Source organism: Humulus lupulus, chromosome 2, assembly GCF_963169125.1.
Source record: "Humulus lupulus chromosome 2, drHumLupu1.1, whole genome shotgun sequence".
In the NCBI taxonomy this organism is placed as follows: Eukaryota; Viridiplantae; Streptophyta; class Magnoliopsida; order Rosales; family Cannabaceae; genus Humulus; species Humulus lupulus.
Genome location: NC_084794.1, coordinates 261,922,330 through 261,943,497, shown reverse-complemented (window position 1 = coordinate 261,943,497; position 21,168 = coordinate 261,922,330). Strand labels below are relative to the sequence as shown.

General features: G+C 35.3%; 1 protein-coding gene and 1 long non-coding RNA gene across 7 annotated transcripts; both read left to right on the top strand.

Moving 5' to 3' along the window:
- The first annotated feature begins 2,693 nt into the window (after positions 1–2,693).
- Positions 2,694–10,820, top strand: LOC133819314 (SAC3 family protein B). Of its 4 annotated transcripts, none has more exons than XM_062252515.1 (16): positions 2,694–2,996; positions 3,146–3,343; positions 3,419–3,481; positions 3,619–3,672; positions 4,013–4,237; positions 4,903–5,130; positions 5,216–5,472; positions 5,720–5,820; positions 5,934–6,149; positions 6,573–6,800; positions 6,886–6,977; positions 7,062–7,155; positions 7,374–7,466; positions 7,565–8,376; positions 8,502–8,616; positions 8,830–10,820. In XM_062252515.1, exons 1-16 carry the CDS (start codon positions 2,839–2,841, stop codon positions 10,582–10,584), a joined length of 4,689 nt encoding a protein of 1,562 aa, XP_062108499.1. In that variant the 5' UTR covers positions 2,694–2,838; the 3' UTR covers positions 10,585–10,820. The 4 variants fall into 4 exon arrangements, with proteins under 4 accessions (XP_062108499.1, XP_062108498.1, XP_062108497.1 ...); XM_062252514.1 differs by having other exon boundaries at positions 3,592–3,672; XM_062252513.1 differs by having other exon boundaries at positions 3,574–3,672.
- A 489-nt stretch (positions 10,821–11,309) lies between these two features.
- LOC133819313 (uncharacterized) lies at positions 11,310–20,590 on the top strand. Of its 3 annotated transcripts, none has more exons than XR_009886317.1 (3): positions 11,366–11,624; positions 15,128–15,260; positions 20,233–20,590. It is a non-coding gene; the product is annotated as an uncharacterized LOC133819313 (long non-coding RNA). The 3 variants fall into 3 exon arrangements; XR_009886318.1 differs by lacking the exon at positions 20,233–20,590 and adding an exon at positions 19,907–20,225; XR_009886316.1 differs by lacking the exon at positions 20,233–20,590 and having other exon boundaries at positions 11,310–11,624; positions 15,128–15,382.
- Positions 20,591–21,168: the final 578 nt, after the last annotated feature.

Here is a 21,168-nt window from a genome sequence, read left to right as displayed (position 1 = left end):
ACCTTGGGTCCAATTTGTCTTTTCTTTGATGTGCATATGCGGCACACCCGAAAGCTCTTAAATGACTAAGAGTTGTTGCTTTACTCGACCACTTCTCCTCTGGTGTTTTGAGATCTATGCACCTGTTTGGACTTCTGTTGACTAAGTAACATGTTGTAGTAACGGCTTCACCCCAAAAACTCTTCTTCAACCCAGATTCAATAAGCAAGCACCTGACTTTATTCAGCAGTGTTCTGTTCATTCGTTCTGCAACACCATTATGTTGTGGTGTGTTGATAAATGTTCTATGTATTTTAATTCCAACTTCATGACACAAGTTGTCAAAATCAGCGCTAACAAGCTCCAAACCATTGTTTGTCCTCAGAGTTTTAATTCTTAAGCCAGTCTAATTCTCAATTAAACTTTTCCATTGCCTGAATTTATTCAAACACTCACTTTTATGTCTGAGTAAGAATACCCAAACCTTTCTGCTATAGTCATCAACTATAGACATAAAATATCTTCTTCCACCTTGAGTTGGGGTCTTCCTTGGACCCCAAACATCTGCATGAAGATACTCTAATGTCCATGTAGATGTATGCATTCCAGTAGAAAATTTAATTTGATGTTGCTTCCCAAGAATACAAGTTTCACAAAACTTTAATGTCCCTGGTTTCAAGCCCTCTAGCAGACCTTGCTTTCCCAATTCGACCAATCCTTGCTCACTAATATGGCCAAGCCTTTTGTGCCATATTTCAGTGTTTATGCTTGCTGTCTTTGCCACTGCTGCAATGCAAAAATCTTCAGTGTTTCCATTCAGAACATAAAGACCATTTTTCTTAGCTCCCTTCATAATCACCAAAGAACCTTTCGAAATCTTTAGGTTTCCATCATCATCTGATTTGTAAGTCAGCCCTTCATCATTTAAAGTCCCAAGAGAAATCAAATTTCTTCTTAGATTTGGGATGTGCCTAACATTCTCAAGTAATCTGATCCTTTTGTCAAAATGCTTTCCAATTCCTTGAATGTCACAGGATTGATCATTTCTCATTAACACTTTTCCTTGTTTTATCTCTTGGTAGTCTTGAAACCATTCCTTTCTTGGGCACATATGAAAAGTGCACCCCGAGTCCAAGATCCACTCATTTGAGTTTCTTTCTACTGAAATAGTCAATAACTCTCCATCTGAACCCTCTTCATTTTCAACAAAGGCAGTTGTGTTTTGACTTCCTTTTCTCATCTTTTTCTTATATATGAAACAATTCCTCTTGATGTGCCCAACTTTCCCACAAAAGTAACACTTCCTAACCTCTCTTTCTCTTGACTTAGAGCGATTTGGTGTTCTTCCTCTTGCTGGAAAAGGATTATTTCCCTTACTAGGTTCCCTTTTGTCTGGTTTGCCTCTCATGATCAAAGCCTCATCCTTCTTAGTATTTCCTTCAACAACGAGTTCAAAGTTCTTTGTTCTGAGAACTCCTAACACGTCTTCCATACTAAGAGTGTCACGGCTATACTGAATCACAGTCCTCAAATCTTTATATTCCTCAGGAAGACTGTACAACAAAGTCACAGCTTGGTCCTCTTCTTTGATCTCTCCCCCTGCGTTTTCTAGTGCTAGAACAAGCTTGTTAAAATCATCTAAATTTTGTTCAAGAGATTTAGACGAATTCATGAAAAATCTATAAAAATGCCCTTTGAGATGAATTTTATTCGAAATAGATTTAGTCATATAGAGATTCTCAAGCTTTAGCCACATACCTGCATGACTTGTCTCACCTATTACTTGCCGGATCACATTATCTTCAAGGTGCATAATAATGGCAGATCGAGCTTTCTTTATCAGAATTTTGATCTCCTCTGGTTTCATTGTCTCTGCCAATTTCTTCTCTCCTTCTAGCGTAGAATCTAAATTTTGATGGATCAAGACTGCCATAAGTTTCTCCTTCCACAAGCTAAAATCTCCGCTTCCGTCAAAATTGTCGAGATCGTACCGTGTTGTTCTTATCATCTTCTTGAGTCTCCAAGAACCAAAGATTCACTCAAAGATATGTCAAGCCTTCATACACGAATCGAACCTGACTCTGATTTGTTAGATAAAACACTCAACAACAAGGCTCATACACACGATCACAAGACAAGAATTTATCCTGGTTCGGTTCCGAAAAGAACCTACTTCCAGCTAAGCTCGTCCACATGAGTTCCTTCTCTAATCTCAATATCAAAAGGCTAATACAAAACCGAGCCAAGACAATGAGTTCTTGGCAACTCTCCTTTGTTCCTCACCACACAGCTCACTCAAGAATTACACAAAGTGGCTCTCTGCTCTCTTACTGACGTGTTCTCTCTCAAGTAGAAAAATGATGATAACAAAAATTACAAGACTTACTCCCTAGCTCTATCACATATTTATACTGCCTTTCTAATACATTAATGAGAAAAAAAAAACTAACAGTAACCGATTGCAAAAAATAAAATGACGGTTAGTATTGTTATTACAATGAGAATTAATATACACATGATTTAGACACTTGGATAAAGGAGAATTGCTGGTTGTGATAAAGATTTTACAAGTAAAATAAAAAACAAACTTTTAAAAAGGCAACTCTTAAAACGACTTCGTTTTACAGTTTAAGGTTTACACTTCGCAAGACCCAAATTTATCGATCGTCTCAGTGATTCCGTCTTCTTCCCTGAATTAATCAAATTTATTCATTCATTTATTTTATTTTATTTTTTTGAAAAAAACTCACTGAAGCATTGGTGAACCCAGAAGAAACCACTTCTTCCCTATCAAAAAAAAAAAAAAAAAGAAAAGAAGAAAAGCAATGCCCTAGAATTTGAAGAAGAGGAAGAAGAAAAATGGCTTATTCTGGATTTGGGAAGCAATCAGGGCCGGCAATCGGAGGAGGAAGGCCTAAGTCTCCGCCACTCTTTGGCAATGTGGTTCGGCCTCCTTCTCCTTCTCCTTCTCCACCAATTCCACCTTTCTTCAACCCTGTTCCTGTGCAATCTCCCAGGTTCTTTATCTCTTTTTCTCAGCTCCATCGATTGTTTTGTTACTTTTTAATTCCTGTAAGCATCGAACTACAATACGACACCCTCTAATTACTTTTGAAAACATTGTTGTTTAGATGATACCTTTCGTTGTTTTCTTTTCTCTTATTAGGCCCGTCGAGTCTCGTGCTCCTCCCATTTGGGGTGATGGGCAAAGACCATTCTATCAAAAAAATGATGCCCAGTTTAACCAAAGGCCTTCTTTGGTCACCTCCATTGTTGCTTCCGGTAATTCTGATAACAGCGTTAGTTTCAAGGTTTCTCGATCTCAAGACTCTAGAAGAACCAATACATCTGCTATGCCCAGAAGGTACTGCCTTTTTCTTTTATTGTATGTTTCTATTACGTAGTAATTTGCACTTAACAACTGTGAATTGGCCTCTAGGAACAATGTGTCCAATGAAGGCTTTCGTCCTTCTTTTGCTGGACCTGGCCCTGGACCTGTACGGTGAGTTTCTTTTTGGCTGCTATTCTCCGCTTTAGTTTTATCAGTTACTTTATTTAGTAGAGATTCTGTTTTCTTGCTGTTGAGTGTAGTAGTCACTTCATTCCTCCCAGAACTAATTCGACAGAGTTGGTTTCCAGAAGCAGTCTTCAGGTTTTTCGCCCTTCTTACGCCCAAGCTGCGACCCCTGTAAGGTGAGTTTAAAAGGGTTTTTATATATTTATGCTTATGCACAACGTGGAACCTATCCTGTTGCTGGCTGCAAACATTACCGTTTGGCCATTTATGGTTGATGGAAATCTCTGCATCATGTTTGAGAGATTGAAGCCTGTTTCTTTTATTTCTAAAACTCTGCTTACATTATGTTTTTTTCTGGCTGGCTGGTTTATACAATCAAATAATCATGAACATAAGATGCACGGTTGCCTTTTGGATGGTTCTGTACCTCTAGCGCTTTCCTTAATTATATTTCCCCCATTCATATTTTCTGTATAACATTGTGTTTTCTTAATATATCTGCTATTTTTGAAACAGGCCTGCTCCATTTTCCCATTCATTCGATGGTCAAGCCAAGTCACCAGTCAATTTTCGGGCTGTACAACCTCAGTCTTTACTATCACCTTATACGAGTTCTTATGATTCTGAAAGAAGCCGATTTGAGGATGTTCAAGTAACAAATCGAAAAAGATACCCTGCTCCACCACTTGCCAATGAAGTTCTCCCTGAACATTCTCATTTTCCTCAGAACAATTCGAACAGGTAGGCTATGTGAAGGAACTATACATAATATAATATATTATGTGATATGAGGGAAACATGTTTTCTTTCGTGTCTCTTGCTGTGAGAAATGTTTGCTTTATTCCTTGTTTTCCAAAAAGCATAGGTTAAATTTCCTTTTAGCTGTAAACTGAATGGCTCTATCAATGAGCCCTCTTTTAATGATCCTGGGGAGCACTTAAACCTTCATTTTTCTTCACATTAAGATTATTCAGAATCTGAATATGTAGGTTGTGTTAACAAGAGTAGTCATGCTATTGGAAAGGATAAGAATAATGGATTTTTGTTAGTCATGGAGTTAAAAGATGGAGACCCCATAATATACTCTTGGAGTGAGATTAGATTGGACACATTTATGTGCACACACATCTTGCGCTGAAATCTGAACATGGATTTGAAAAGAAAGTTAAAGAGTGTGATATCAATTAATAGAGTTAAAGCTTGTTTCCATTCTTGTTGGAATATAACTTCTCTTCATCAATTAAAACAAGATGTTAATGGACAATTTAGTCCATTGTACATGTCAATAGACACACTGACAGTCTGACATGACATAAACCGTTTTTAGTTTTCTTAACAACATTGTGGCACATGGATAAAAGACAATGGGGAAAGTTTCTGTGTCTTATTTGTGCTTTCCTTTCCAGGCCTTCTTCATCTCCTCCTCCTGCATTGGGTGCTATTTCAAATGTTGACTATAGTACTCATGATTCACAAGCTCCTCGGAAGTTATTGGCACGTGCAAACAATACTCATTCTGCTGCTGCAACCAATTCCACCAGTTTGCCAGTTATGAAAAGATCAAGATCACCTGCTTTACATTCCAGTGATGAAGTCACTGAGGGAAACATGTATGCTAGTGAAGATGCTGAACGGTAATGTTTTGTGTTGTTTGATTCATTCTTTGTATAATTTCCAACATACTTGTTAAGTTATACAAAGTTATGGTATAATTTGCAGAGAAATTCAAGCCAAGGCAAAGAGATTGGCCCGTTTCAAGGTTGAACTGGGTGATAAAATGCAAAGCAGTAATGATACTGCAGAGAAAAAGGTTTCAACAGAGCGACATGAACTATCTGTTCTTGGAAGGAACAGGTTAGTTCCAGAACATTCTACAGAGTTGGCTGAAGATGTTGCCAGTGGCAGTACTTTATCTGAGTATGAAAGTTCTGGACATTCTAGTGTTATTGTTGGTTTATGTACAGATATGTGTCCAGGTATGTCTCTTAACATTGTGGCTAAAGCAATCAATGACAAGTTTGTGCTACTTTCATTTTTGGGGTCATGAATTATGTTTCATCTTATTTAATTGGTTAATATAATTATTGAGAAGTTTCTTATATTTTATGAATGATAGGTCATGAGTTTTAATTGAAAATCAGTGTGATCATTTATAAATTTATTCTATGTTAGAATTTATGAATTTCCAACCCATATCTTTAAATGTGATCATTTGTGCTTCAGAGTCTGAAAGGGCAGAACGAGAGAGAAAAGGGGATCTTGACCGGTTTGAACGCTTGGATGGGGATAGAAATCAAACCAGCAAGTATCTTGCTGTTAAAAAGGTGGTGCTTTACGCATTTTTGGGTCATAATAAATAGGCTATTGAATTTCAGCGGAAATTTTTAAACCTTTCCCTGTTAGTTAGTGATAATTTTCTTTATTTTGTTATATGCAGTATAATAGGACAGCTGAGAGGGAAGCAAACTTGATAAGACCAATGCATGTCCTGCAGGAGACAATTGTCTATTTGCTAAATTTGCTTGATCAGCCTTACAATGATAGGTTTCTTGGCATGTATAATTTCTTGTGGGATAGGATGCGTGCAATTAGAATGGATTTGAGAATGCAGCACATTTTTAACCAAGGTGCTATTTCTATGCTGGAGCAAATGGTACGTACTGCCACACTATTTTGTTTTTGTATGATTACTAATTTCTGTTTGCTCAGTTGTCATCACAAAGAAACTCTGGAAACATTGCTTTTTTGCATAGAACCATAGAGGGTATACAATTAAGTCAGAATGAGATGATAGAAACCATGATTTTCTATCTTACAGCTTTCTTTCATTCGTCATGAGCCGACCTTTCAATGATTTTAGTTGTTTTAGTGGCAGTAACTTCTCATGAATTCATAATAAGAAAATGAATTCTAGATTTGAAGCTTTGTTCAATATTATTCCAATCGAACTTTTTTTTTTTAAAAAAATTATTTAGTGAAAATTTAAAAAACATGCTTGCTGATATGCAGAACACTGGACTTTTATTCACAAGCTGTTTAATATGTGAGACATCTTATTATTTTTGGGTTGTTACAGATAAGACTTCACGTAATTGCCATGCATGAATTATGCGAGTACTCAAAGGGAGAAGGCTTCTCTGAGGGTTTTGATGCACACCTCAACATTGAACAGATGAATAAAACATCAGTTGAATTGTTTCAAATGTATGATGATCACAGAAAGAAAGGAATATCCATCCCCACAGAAAAAGAATTTCGAGGTTACTATGCACTTCTCAAGCTAGACAAACATCCTGGGTACATAGTAAGTCATCTGCAGTGGCTGCTCAATTGTAAAGTTTTCGTTTTCTTTTTGTCAATGAAAATAAGTGATTCCTATTTCCTACTAGGTTGAACCAGCAGAGCTCTCACTTGATCTTGCAAAGATGACTCCGGAGATTAGACAAACAAAAGAAGTGCTGTTTGCACGTGATGTGGCAAGGTTGTTGCTTCTTATTGGATGTAATCTTTGGCTACAATCTTCTTCGTAAATCCAGTGTTCTAATGACTGATTTTTTTTTGCCAGGGCCTGTAGAACAGGAAATTTTATCGCCTTTTTTCGGTTGGCCAGGAAAGCTAGTTACCTTCAAGCATGCCTAATGCATGCTCACTTTGCAAAGGTATAGGTTACTTTTTCATTTGGTATTGATCACTGTTTATTTTATAGGACCATGGCCAGGATCCTTAGGTCAGCATAATAAATAATGTTGTATTCTAGTAATCGATTAAATGCTCATAACTTTTATGTTGGAACCTATTAATGAGAATATGCAACCATTCATATGCATATATAATGGTACAGTGAAACTAAAGTTTATTGTTTTGTTATTTTGGCCAGTTACGGACACAAGCACTTGCTTCTCTACATGCTGGTCTCCAGAACAATCAAGGTTTACCTGTAATGCATGTTGCTAAGTGGCTAGCAATGGAGGTACTTATTCTTGATTTGATTTAAAATTATCTTTATTACACGCACTGGAGATTGGAATTATATCTACTGGTCTTACATTTTATGATATTTGAAACTAGGAAGAGGACATGGAAAGCCTTTTAGAATACCATGGCTTCCTTATAAAGGTCTTTGATGAGCCATATATGGTGAAGGAGGGACCATTTCTCAATGGTGATAAGGACTATCCTACCAGATGCTCTAAACTTGTTGATATGAAAAAATCAGGTCTGATAATGGATGATGTTTTGCCTTCTATTGAAGTCATATCTCCTACTAAAGCACCAAAAGTACAGATAGCTGAGCCAACCAAGAGTAAACTAAAAGTTTCGGCGATTGGTGAAAGGGAAAGACCTGTTCATGATATTCCATCAGCTTCAGTACTTAGTCCAAAGCCTGCAGTTGATGAAGAAATGGGTGATTTTGAACTTGTTTCACCCCAAAAAGAACACAAACAAACAAAACTAAGGACTGAAATACCCATAGTTAGTGTGCAACGTGAAGATGAACCTAAGGTGGTTGGTTTCAATCCCCTGTTATGGGGTTTCTCCATACCTAAACCCCTGCCTAGCAAAGTCAGTAACGAGAGTAAATCAAATTATGAGACTTCTCTAAATATCCCTCCACAGAGAAATTTGTTTCAAATAGAAGAACCTCATAGAGTAGGGACATCAAATCAAATGGCATTGCAACTTGTTTCACAAACAGCTTCACAAGATAGACTTCTCAATGCTCCATTTAAATGTGCTGAGGAGAATTCATTACCAAGAAGTCTGGTTAATAAAGTGGAAGAGGAAGAACCTTTTCATGTCCTCCAGGAAGATGGAAGTGAGGAAGTTATGGAAAATTATCAAGATGAAGTTGCTGAGGCGAAACTCAAGTTATTACTAAGGTTTTGTATTTTTTTAATTACTTCTCTTTTTTCCCCATTTTGTACTGGAAGTTTTAGTTCTTTGAATGATCGTTGAGATAATAATTCCACCATGTGCTTTGCTGCTTCTGAATTTCTCTGTTTAGGTTATGGAGAAGACGTACATCAAGGAAGAGGGAGTTGAGAGAACAAAGGCAATCTGCTGCGAATGCAGCATTGTATTCATTACCATTGGGTCCACCAGTTCAATTGAAAAGAGACGTAAGCTTTTCCAAATTGTGCGGTGTACTGCTGTTTGCATTATAAGTTAACGTAATTGTAGTATTCCAAGAAGTCATCGACATGATTTCCCCCTCTTTACCTATATCCTATATCTATTTAATGGGCAAATAAACTAGTTTGTGATTTCTTTCAACCTTGACACTTGTGTTTCTTCTTCGTCTTCATCCCTTCTTTGTTTTTCTTTTTCTGTAGCCACCCAGTGCATCTGGTGGGTTTGACATTGATCTTGCATTGAGGGAAAGATATAGGAAGCATAAAGAATCATGGTCCAGACTTAATGTTTCAGAAGAAATAGCTGCTATATTAAACAGAAGAAATCCTGATGCCAAATGCCTCTGTTGGAAAATTATTGTGTGTTCTCCAAAGAGTAATCCAGAATCTGAAGTCAGAAAAAGGAGCCAACCCTCCCATTCTTCAACCAGTCCATGGTTGATCTCGAAACTCATGCCTTCCCGAGTAGATTATGATGATGATGATGATTTGGTAGTTTCATTTCCTGGATTGTCAATTTGGAAGAAGTGGGTTCCTGGCGAATCGTGTACAGATCTGACTTGCTGCTTATCTGTAGTGAAAGATGCAAATTCTAATGATCTGATTGAGACTGTTTCTGGTGCAAGTGCTGTTTTGTTCCTTGTATGTGATAGCATCCCTTGGAATCTTCAAAAAGCTAATCTTCATAAACTTATAATGTCGATACCTTCAGGTTCTTGTTTGCCTCTACTAATCTTAAGTAGCCCATACAAGGATGAGGTTTCAGATCTTACCTCCGTAATGGTAAATGAGTTGGGCCTCTTCAACATTGACAAATCACGGATAAGCAGCTTTCTGGTTGTTTCCCTTATTGAAGACAAGCAAATGGAATGTCTGGATGGGTTTCTCAGTGATACCCGGTTAAGGGAAGGACTAAAGTGGCTAGCAAGTGAATCACCTCCACAAGTTGTTCTTCGTTGTATTAAAACCCGTGAACTTGTTCTTACCCACCTGATTCCTTCTTTGGAAGCACTAGACAGGATCAGCAATAATGAAGTAAACCCTAATAGCTTTGTCATAGCCTTCAATGAAGCTTTGGACAAGTCAATTGTGGACATTGACACTGCCGCAAAAGCAAATCATACCAGTTGGCCTTCCCCTGAGATTGCTTTACTGGAAGCGTTCAGTTATGAGCATAGAATTGTAGAGGAATGTGTTCCTGGAGTTGGGTGGAGCTCAATGGAGAGAATCGAACCACTGATGTCTGCATTACACGATTGCAAACTTCCTTTTTTCCACGACGACTTGTCTTACTTGGCCAAAGGTACAAATACAGACAGGGAGATTAAGATCCACAGAGAAGAATTTGGAAAGAGCCTGATTAGATACCTTGCAGAATCTGGTATTGGGCTGGCTATTAACGAGGCAAGCATAATGCTTCAAAGTTCTCTGCTTGAGCTGTGTGGTTCATGCTACCGTATTGTTCCAGATTGGGTTATGATCTTCAAGCGGATATTCAATTGGCGGTTAATGGGTATCTCCAACGGTGCATTTTCTTTGGCTTATGTTCTGGAGCGTCCCGATGTCTGTCCAGCATTTGGTGATCTAGGCAAGCTGGGGCTTGAAGGCAGTAGACTTTCACCGTATTATGTAAATCGGCCGTCTCTGGATGAAATGATTGAAGTTAGTTGTGGTCCCCTTCCTTTCAACAATGGCCAGTCGGTGGGAGAAGCTAATCAACCTCTTCCTCAGATAACTACCTATGGTGGCGGTCAAGAACCAGCTGACACAAGTGATTTCATGGAGGATAATTCAGGTTTTGATCAGGATCATAGAATAGTTATTGCAGATACTACCGTCAGAGAGGCAGGGGGGACTGGCAAATTGAATGCAGAAGCTGAAAATTTGAGTAAGTTGCTGGAGAAATGTAACATACTACAAAACATGATTGACGATAAGCTATCTGTATATTTTTAGTTTTTTTTTTCTTGTAAAATTTTGTTTGTTTACCGTGGACGAAAGAATTACTCAAGTTATGTGTCCAATTTTTTGAGGGCGATAATCAATAGCAAAAGAGCAGAATTTGGTTAAATTTTGTTTCATATTGTTGTCTGGGCAGTGATAGTCTCCATCATACCACAGCTCTTTTGGGGCCAAGCTTTTCTTGTAATTCTCGTTGTATAGTTTGAAATTGATTCTTATTTTTTGTTTGATTGAGAATTGTGTACAGACTATTTTAATTGAATAAAAATCTTATTCAATTACAATCAGCTATATACAAAATTGTGTAATTTGGAGATCCATTTCAATTGGCTAGCTTATTCTTTTATTTTTTTGAATGGCTGGCTAAATGAGATGGGTTATCTTTATTTGCAAGTCTTCTATCTAAAACATGAAGTGATTAAACGTTATATTTAGTTGGGATATTTGCGGTATAAGTACCCAATATTAGAAGAAAATATTCGGTATGGACTCAATTTTTTTTAGCGGGTAAAGTACCCAAACATTTTAAAACTGTAATTCCGTTAGGGTGCCTTCATTAGGTCTGCTAATGAGCTGATTAGGCAGATACGTGTCACGTTTTTATTGGTCTAAATCGTAATTTTTTTAAAATTTTAATTTTAAAATAAAAAATTAATTAAAAATACATTTAAAATTTAAAAAATAATTAAATTAAAAATACATTAAAAAAATAATATAAATGAATTTTAAAAATAAATAAATAAATAAAATTTATAGATGATTTTAACTTTAAAAAAAAAATTAAAACCCCTAAAACTATTATGCCTCTCTCCCTCCCCACGACCCATTCTTCCTCCTCCCCACGATCCCTTCTTCTTCCTCGGCACCGGCAAGCTTCGAAGGCAGCTCCTAAGTGCGAAGACCTTCAAGCCACAGCGACGGAGCATGGGGCTGCTGCAAGGTCGGCGGAGAGCTAGAGAGCAGAGGTCATGGACGACGATCTCCAAGCTTCGATGGTGGCTCTTGGGCGACAAGCTCTGAGCGCCTCTGCAAAGGTTTGCATTTTGCTTTTGGGTTCAAATTTGTGTTTACAGTGGGTCAAAAAAAAAAAGTTCAAATATGGGTTTGAATATTAATTTGAGTTTGTTGATAACTTTAATAGTTTCTGAGTTTTCGGTTGTTGATAATTTTGGTGTTATATTTTAAATGGGTATAAATTTGGCAGCAAATTTGAATTTGGGTGTGGATTTGTGATTGATTTTTGTTTGGGTGTGATTTTGATTTTCTGAAAAGAAAAGAAAAATGTTGTTTGGTTAGTGGGAAAGTGTGGGAAGAACGGTGGTCTTCTTGAGCTAAATATAGGTTTACGTTGATATGGTATTATTTAGTTTTAATTTTTAAAAGCTGATTTTTTTTATTTAAATATTAATTTTTTTTATGAATTTAAATGTATTTTTAATTATTTTTTTATTTTAAAATTAAAATTGAAAAGTAATTATGATTTGAACCAATAAAAACGGTGACACGTGTCTATCTAATCAGTTCATGAACAGACCTAACAGAGGAGCTAATGGAATTACAGTTTTACTATGTTTGGGTACTTTCCCCACTAAAAAAAATATTGGGTCCATGCCGGGTCTTTTTCCCAAACATTGGGTACATATGCCTAGGAGTGCACATGGGTCGGGTTTTCAGGTGCAAGTTTTGCGGGTTTTGGGTGGAGGAAAGTGGTATCGAATTTGGTTCGAAATTTTCGGGTTTTGGGGTGATTTCGGGCTTCGGGTTCGGTCGGGTTTCGGTTGGTAAAAAAATGGGCTTTGGGCCGAAAATGGGCATTGGTAAAAATATTTAAAAAATACAATTTTTTGACACTTTTTTTTTTTTTTGACTTTTCACATGTTTTTTTTAACTTTGTTGTTAGTTTGGTAATGTTGATATTTTACAAATTGGACATTAGTAATTTAAAAAAAAAAAAAAAATTCTTGTTTGGGTTTGAGTTACACCCGAACATGTGTGTCATTAATTTCAAAACCTGACCCGAACCATGTTGGGTTCGGATCGGATTTCACCTGAATTCAACGGGTTTTGCAAAAAAAAAAATTGGGTTTTCGGGTTGCAAGTCAGGCGGATTTACAGATTTTTCGGGTCAAATATTCACCCCTACTTATGTCACAAATATCCCTATTTAGTTTATACACCCCTCATTGTTTAATATGTAATGTCATATAAACACAAATTATAAAAAATTGATAATACTTAATAGATGCACTATAAATTTATTCAAATTAAATTTTAAATCAATAAATAAATGAAATGAACATAAAAGAACTGGTCAACCTTGACAAACTTTTATCAACAGTATAATATATAGTGTAACCTCAATAAATTAATAATTGATTAATTAATAAATTTGGTTAAATTATATTTTTGTCTGGTCTCAACTTGGATCTAAATAAATTAAGACTTCGTTAAATTTATAAGAAAAATGCATAGTTTCAACTTAGTATATGAATTAATAATCATTCTATTCATGAATATAATAAATTACATTATGAGGCCTTTGTATGGCTTTTTTTTATTGTTGATTCATGATTTAATACATTAAATTACATTGCATATAATTCATGAATTTGTTATGATATTGTTGGTTTAGTAATTCAGGTGCATATATGGATATGCAGTCAATGTATTTCTATAAGGGAAGTTTTATCTTATATGCATAATAATTTAGCGAAATTTTTTAATATGCCAATATAAGTTACTATCCTAAATATATGACAATTTCAAATTTTTAGAAAAAAATATCCGTAACATTCAAATACTCATTTTCTCTCTCAATCCAAACTTTCTCTCTCTAACATCTCTTATTCTCTCACTCTCTCTAACATTCTAATCTTGTAGATCTCAAAAAAATACCAAAATTAAAAAAAATCATCTGAAACCGACATTTGAGTGAAAAAATATAAACCTTCAAAGTTTTCGTCAAATTTCCATGCAGAGCATCGAAAAAGCATAATTTTGGACAAAAATCAAGTTTTCATGATTGCATCGAAACATCATCGATGCACCATCGATTTTGCATCGAAATACCATCTATTTGGCATCGAAACACTATCGATTTTGCACCGAAAAGTCATCGTTTTGGCCAAAAAAACAAGTTTTCATGATTGCATCGCAACAGCATCGAAATACCATCGATTTTGCATCGAAACATAATCAATTTTGTATCAAAAAGATATCTTTTGGCCAAAAAACAAGTTTTTATGATTGCATCGAAAGAGCATCGAACACCATCGATTTTGTATCGAAAAAGCATCATTTTGGTCAAAAATCAAGTTTTCATAATTGCATCGTAATAGCATCGATGCGCCATCGATTTTGCATCGAAACACCATCGATGCACCATCGATTTTACATTGAAACACCATCGATTTTGATGGTGTTTCGATGGTATTTCGATGCAAAATCGATGGTATTTCGACGCAAAATCGATAGTGCATCGATGGTGTTTCGATGCTCTTGTGATGCAATCATAAAAACTTATTTTTTTGGCCAAAACGATGATTTTTCAATGCAAAATCGATGGTGTTTCGATGCTAAATCGATGGTGTTTCGATGCCAAATCGATGGTATTTCGATGCAAAATCGATGATGCATCAATGATGTTTCGATGCAATCATGAAACTTGATTTTTATCCAAAACGATACTTTTTCGATGCAATTTCGATACTCTGCAATGAAATTTGATGAAAACTTTGGAGATTCATATTTTTTCACTCAAATATTGGTTTCAGATGATTTTTTTTTTAATTTTGGTATTTTTTCGAGATCTACAAGATTAGAATGTTAGAGAGAGTGAGAGAATAAGAGATGTTAGAGAGAGAAAGTTTGGATTGAGAGAGAAAATGAGTATTTGAATGTTAGGGGTATTTTTGTCTAAAAAATTAAAATTATCATATATTTAGTATAGTAACTTATGATGGCATATTAAAAAAATTTACTAACTTATTATGCATATAACATGAAATTTCCCTTGTATAATTAATACCTTGATAACTTAATATTTTATTAACTAAGGCATAAATTAATAATATGTTAATTTATCTATAAGATAGTAGTTTGATTAAATAATAAATTTTCATGGTCCCAATATTACTAATTTATAGAGGTTTTACTGTAATTTATTATTATGCTAAATTTGATACTATACTTTTAGTATTGCATTGAAGAATTTTTTTCCTTATTAAGAAGAATACTAAAGTGTTATAAATATTATATATATAGATGTCTATAATAATGAAGAATCACTAGAATACCCAAAGTAAAATATCAAAATTAATTCTTGATTGAATTCAGAGTAGGTGTCCGATTTTTTTAGGACTTATTTATCTGTATAAATAGGGATCTTCCCCCATTGAAATAAGAGATACAAGAGTTTCACTCTCCCTTTACATTTCTCTCTATTACTCTGTCTATTTCTTTATACTTTATATTTCTGTAATCTTAATAGTTTTACAATACGTTATCAGCACGACTCTCTAACTATAATTATTTGCAGGTTCAAATTCTTATCATGAATCTCTACTCATAATCATTCAATGAATCTGAATTAGATGATTCAATCTTCAACTACCATCTTGTGTTGATAACAAAATTCATTATCAAACCTCTAGTCATCATAGTTTATTGAGGTAAAAATATTTTATTGCGAATGTATGTTTATATGATTACCATACTATATATATTGATCATAAAAAATATATATGTGAGTTATTATTTTACCATTATTATAGTATTAGATGGTTTAATGTCTTATTATCGTAAATATGATTATATTCATATATATGCGTTCTTACTATTTCACATATTTAATATTGATTTCTCTATAGTATTTATATTATAGTTATTTACAAATGATTACATTAGAATTTGTAAAGTTTCATGTTGATGACATATTAAAAAAAAAATTATAGATCCTTGAGATAATGTCTTCCATATATCCTGAAGATTATACAAAAATGATATTATTCATTAAGATATATAAAAGAAACATAATTGCTAGAGTTGTGATATTTTAGCAAAGTTTCTAGAAGTGAATATTTCACATATTTGTCAATTATATGAAATTTATGAACACAATTAAAAAACATTGAAATGTATTATGATTGATGCAATTGGTAACTGATTTTTTCAAGTCCCAAAAGTTTAAAGAAAATTGTATCAAAACATTAAAAGATGAAATAATGATAAACAAGATTGAAAAAAAATATGAAGAGAATAAACTATTTCAGGTGTATCTATCTTTGATATTGACTTGGATGTGTGTTTATTGTACAATAAAAAAGTTAACATGTATATCAATTTTGTTGTACATTTAAATATTATTCCTGAAGAGAATGATAGAAAGTAAATTTCATTTTAAAGAGTATTGAAATTATTAGTCATGTTATTATATATGCAATATTTTTTGCCAGAAGCAAGTATGATTTTTTCAATGTTATTCCTTGAAGTGAATGATTCATTACTTATGTCAATTATTCATTGCACATTCCTAGAAGTGAATATCTAATTATTAGTATTATATTGAACTTTGTCATTAATAAAAAATATAATTTATAATTACATTCCTCAAGGTGTTATAAAGTTACAAAGATTATTTGAAAAAGTTCTTGATGAAACCTTAACACAATATATTGTTAGCTAAAGTTAAACACATTTTATGTACCAATTGTACAATTTCTATATAATTGTGAATGTGGAAAAAAATGACTTATAATATGTATCGGTTGTACATTTAATTATATAATATATCAAGTCATAAGAATAAAGAATGATTTATTTCATTAATAAATTTGACCACTTGTTGGAAAGAAATGAGAAAGAAAAATAAGTGATATATTCATATTATGATTATATCTATTTGGCTAGAACAAACATGATTATTATCGTTGTGTATTAACTTGAATGAATGATAAGTTTATATTTGAAAAATAACTGTGCTTTTAAGCAAGCACACCATTAGATAGATAAAATTATTAAATATAATGTTGTTGAACATAATATATTACAAAAATCAAATGGAGAAATCTAATTCTTGAAGAATCAATGTTATTATATGTAACTACTCAAAATTGCTAATAAGACTTAGGGCCTTGATTAATGTGCCGGAAGGACATAATTGGTTTATATGTATGTTTAATTGGTTAAATGCATGACTGTGTGGCATGCGTGATTAATATGATTAATGTGATTATATGAGTATGTTATGAACATGTTTATAAGTATTAAATATGAATGTGGGCCCTTTCTAGCTTATAAGGGCATATTTGTAATTTTGGCCCGTTGATGGCATAAATGTAATTATATAGGATAAATGGTTGAGACCACATTATTATGTGGATATATTTGCAGTATAGGACTTGAGACGGTCCTAGTGAGCGGATTAGCGAAATAGTCATAGTGGGGTTTAATACTTGGCTCGAGGGGAGCTTAGGGATATTTTTGGGAATTTAGAGAATATTTTGGGATTTATTAAGCATTGAATAAGTATTTGGTGATTAATTGGACACGACAGAGTTAATTATCTAATAGTAGAAACACTTGAGGAATTAGCAGGAACTGGGAGCGGAATGACCATTTTAACCCTAGGGACAATTTGAGGACGAACAAGCTAGGAGGGGCAAAATAGTCTTTTTAGAAGTTAAAGGATATACCTCAGGGGATTCTAGACTTAGACTGAAATCACCAAAATACACTCAGCTCACTCTCATCTCTCTCCATCTCACGTTTTTCCTCTCTCAAGAAGCCTAAGGGGATTTATGAATTTTGAAAGGAAAGCTAAGGGAAGCAAGCTGGGACTTAAAGCTGATTCTTGGCTGGGTTAGACTGAGGAACTAAGTTGAAAGAGGGCAGAGGATTGCTGGGGAAACTCAAGCTGTAATTGAGGTAAAAATTCCAGTTCTTCACCTTTGAATTTCTGATTGGGTTTAGATAGAGTTATAAGTGCCTAGTTAGCTTCTGAATTTGGGTGTTAGTGAGAGAATGGATTTCTACTGATTTGGGGTTGTGGTTTTGTGTTTAAATTGGGTGATTAAAAGTCTTAAATTCATAGCTTAGCTTGGTTTTTTTTTGGATATAACGACCCAAAATCGCTAATAAGGTTTAACGGCCTTAATTAGTGTGTCAGGAGGGCATAATTGATATCTATGTGAATGAATGATTAAATACATGATTATATGGCATGCATGATTAAATGAGTATATGGATATGATTAGATGCATGTGTTATGAGTATTAAATATGCATGTGGGCCCTATTTTGTTTTTAAGGGCATGTTCGTAATTTTGGTTCGTTGAGGGCATAAATGTAATTATTTGCGATAAATTGTTGAGACCACATTATTATGTGGATATATTTGTAGCTTGTGACTCAAGGTGATCCTAGTGAGCGGTTTGGCGGAAAAGTCACGGCGGAAATTTATACCCGGCTTGGGAGAGCTCGGGGGTATTTCTAGGAAATATATTGGAGATTATTTGATATTAAGGAAAATAATTGATGGCTAGTTAGGTGACGGGATGTAAATGATAGTTATTAGGGACACTTGAAGAATTAGCGGGAATTGAGAGCAATGACTAAAATACCCTTAGAATGTTTAAAAGCTTGGTTTTAATTGGGAGGGTAATATGGTATTTTGGTGTTTAAAATCAGAGATAAGTGTTATACTACTTTATGGATTTAGTGGAAGTTGTAGAAAGTTTTAGAAGTTAAAGGAAAGAAAAGAGAAGGAAAGAAATAAGGAAAAATAGGGTATATGGTATATCTCTTTCTCTCTCTCGGTTGGGTCATTTCTTCACCATTTCTAGAGGAATTTGAAGTTGTAAATTCAGAGGGAGTCACAGCTAAGCTTTAGAACCTTGATCCTTGAAGAAGTTGTAGAGGGTTAGCTGGGATTAACAATCAAATTAAGGTAAGGCTTAAAGAGTTTAGTCTGAGTTTTTCTAGTTTTGATGAGTTGTGCTTGAACTGAGTTTTGGATGGGAATTCTAGGGAATTAAGCTTGAAGAATTAAGGAGCTAAAGGCTGGAAGGATACTAAGGGTAACCCAAGGTCGAATTCCCCACTTGAGGTAAGAAATTCTGAGCTTGAACACTTGAATTTCTGGGCTGTTCTAGTTTTCTGGTTGAGTTCTTGAGTCTTGGAGTCAAATCTTGTTTTCTTTGTTTAAAGGTGCATGTGGCTAAGTTTTGGGTTATTGGATCATGTGGGGTGAGATATAGATGATGGTAGGCTTATTTTGGAGTATGGTTGAGGTTTGGAGGAGTTTGGTTCAAGCAAATTCGAAGGAGACAAATCTGGGAAGTTGGGTGCTGTAACTAGCACTGTAGCGCTAGCCTTTGGGCACTACAGCGCTAGGCCAGGGTTATTTGGGTGCTTTGGCTCTGTTTGTAGCGCTACAGCGCCCACTTTGTGGCGCTGTAGCGCTACCCTGTTTCCAGAAGGGGATTTTTGGGTTATCTCTTAGGGTTTTTGCTCGGGGGCTCGGGGTTTGATTCCACCACCCCGTTTGGTGGAATTAGGGCTTCCTGAGGGCTCGGGATTGGTCCCGAGGTTAGGTTTTGATATTGAGGTTTAGTGATGGATTCTAATTCATGGCTGTGACTAGGTGAACGCTAGGGCTCGGACGGGATCGTGCTTGAAGGTCAATTTCGCTAGTCAAAGCTATCGGAATCTAAGGTAAGAAAACTACACTCGGTTAGGTGGTTAAGTTGGGACTAAGTGTTCCCTATATTTGTAGACATTACTGTATGATTGTGATATGTGATTGTACTAGGACTGGGAGTTCCTCATATTTGTATATAATGTCATAAGGTGGTATTACGCCACGGGGACATATGATAAACGGCCTAAGAGTGCCGGAATTAATATTTACGCACAGGGTGCAGCTCAGTCACTGGTAGCTGAGGACAGCTTATTAATCACTGAGCTCGGTTAAGCTGGCCGGAGTCAATGGGTATAACACTGGGGGCGGCCTAAGTGAGCCGAAGACCGTGGGTTAAACAGAGGGTGCGGCCTAAGGGCGCCGACCTTGAGTATCATTTGATGGTTGTGATAAATTGTTGATTATGAATTTGATTATCATTGTTAACCTGATGAATATGATATGTTGATTATTTGGATGACAAATCGTTAATTTGTCGTTTGTTATTACCGAATATGTGAAAGTTATGAATTGTTGAATACTTGGTTATGCTTATGGAATATTTGATTATTGATATTGGTCATGCTGTGATATTATGTTTTCTTGTTGGGCCTTGGCTCACGGGTGCTACGTGGTGCAGGTAAAGGCAAGGGCGACCTAAGTGAGCCGAAGACCGTGGGTTAAACAGAGGGTGCGGCCTAAGGGCGCCGACCCTGAGTATCATTTGATGATTGTGATAAATTGTTGATTATGAATGTGATTATTGTTGTTAACCTGATGAATATGATATGTTGATTATCTGGATGACAAATCGATAATTTTTCATTTGTTATTACTGAATAGGTGAAAGTTATGAATTGTTGAATACTGTGTTATGCTTATGGAATATTTGATTATTGATATTGGTCATGCTGCGATATTATGTTTTCTTGCTGGGCCTCGGCTCACGGGTGCTACGTGGTGCAGGAAAAAGCAAGGGTTTGGTGGTTCAGCCATGAGTTAGAGAGCTCTGGGGGCGAGGTGCACATTGTCAGCTGTTCGGCCGCCACGGTCGAGGGTTTGTACAGAGACGAAAACCTAAAATGTAATTTTTCCATTAGAGTGGCCATGGTTATTTATAACTTTCAGAATTTTTGTAAACATGTCTTTTAAACCCTATTTTGGGATCCCATGTACTAAACCTTCATTTTATATGAAAAATTATCTGTTTATAACTAAAACCTTTTAATCTTTACCTAATTACGACTTTAGGACCATGTTTTCAACTTTATGACTTGATTAGCAAGTCTTGCACCTTCATAAACATACAGTGTAACGGTTCTGGCTATCCAAGGCATTACAACTTGGTATCAGAGCGTCCTAGGTTTAAGGGTTTCTGAAGACTGGCTGGACATGTACACTCGCTGCTAAAGACAAGCTCAAATCAAGGTACCATAATTGAATACATGAGATTATATGCTTAAGTGCTCGAATGGAATATGAATGCATTAATTTGTGTGAGCAATAGGAAGCACGAGATTTTGATAGGGCCTGGCCCTTGACTGCTGTGTGATGATATCGAGGCGTGTTGATTAGCATTGCTATTGCATGTGGATGGATATTTGAATAATGGTTAAATTTAATTTACATGTTTTATCTGCTAATCGGTATATGGAAAGCATGATGAACATGATTATATTTAGTAGCAATGAAATTGTGAACTAAGGCATAGTAATGTGGATTGATGTCTGTTATGCTTATTGTGTATGGCTATTGTGATTGTTTGGACCTGCCTGTGGAATGGTTCTGGATATGAACATCAGGGCTGAGGGGTTTAGTCAGTAATGGCGGGTAAATTCAGATTGTTTGTGCTCGGAATGGTTAAATGGACATGGTAATGATATGGTAGGGGTTGCAGATGAT

Coding starts and splice junctions, on each gene's coding strand:
- LOC133819314 (XM_062252511.1), top strand. CDS start 2,839: ATGGCTTATTCTGGATTTGGGAAGCAATCAGGGCCGGCAATCGGAGGA. Junction 5,131..5,215: donor GCTAGTGAAGATGCTGAACG/GTAATGTTTTGT, acceptor TATAATTTGCAG/AGAAATTCAAGCCAAGGCAA. Junction 7,467..7,564: donor CTAAGTGGCTAGCAATGGAG/GTACTTATTCTT, acceptor ATTTGAAACTAG/GAAGAGGACATGGAAAGCCT.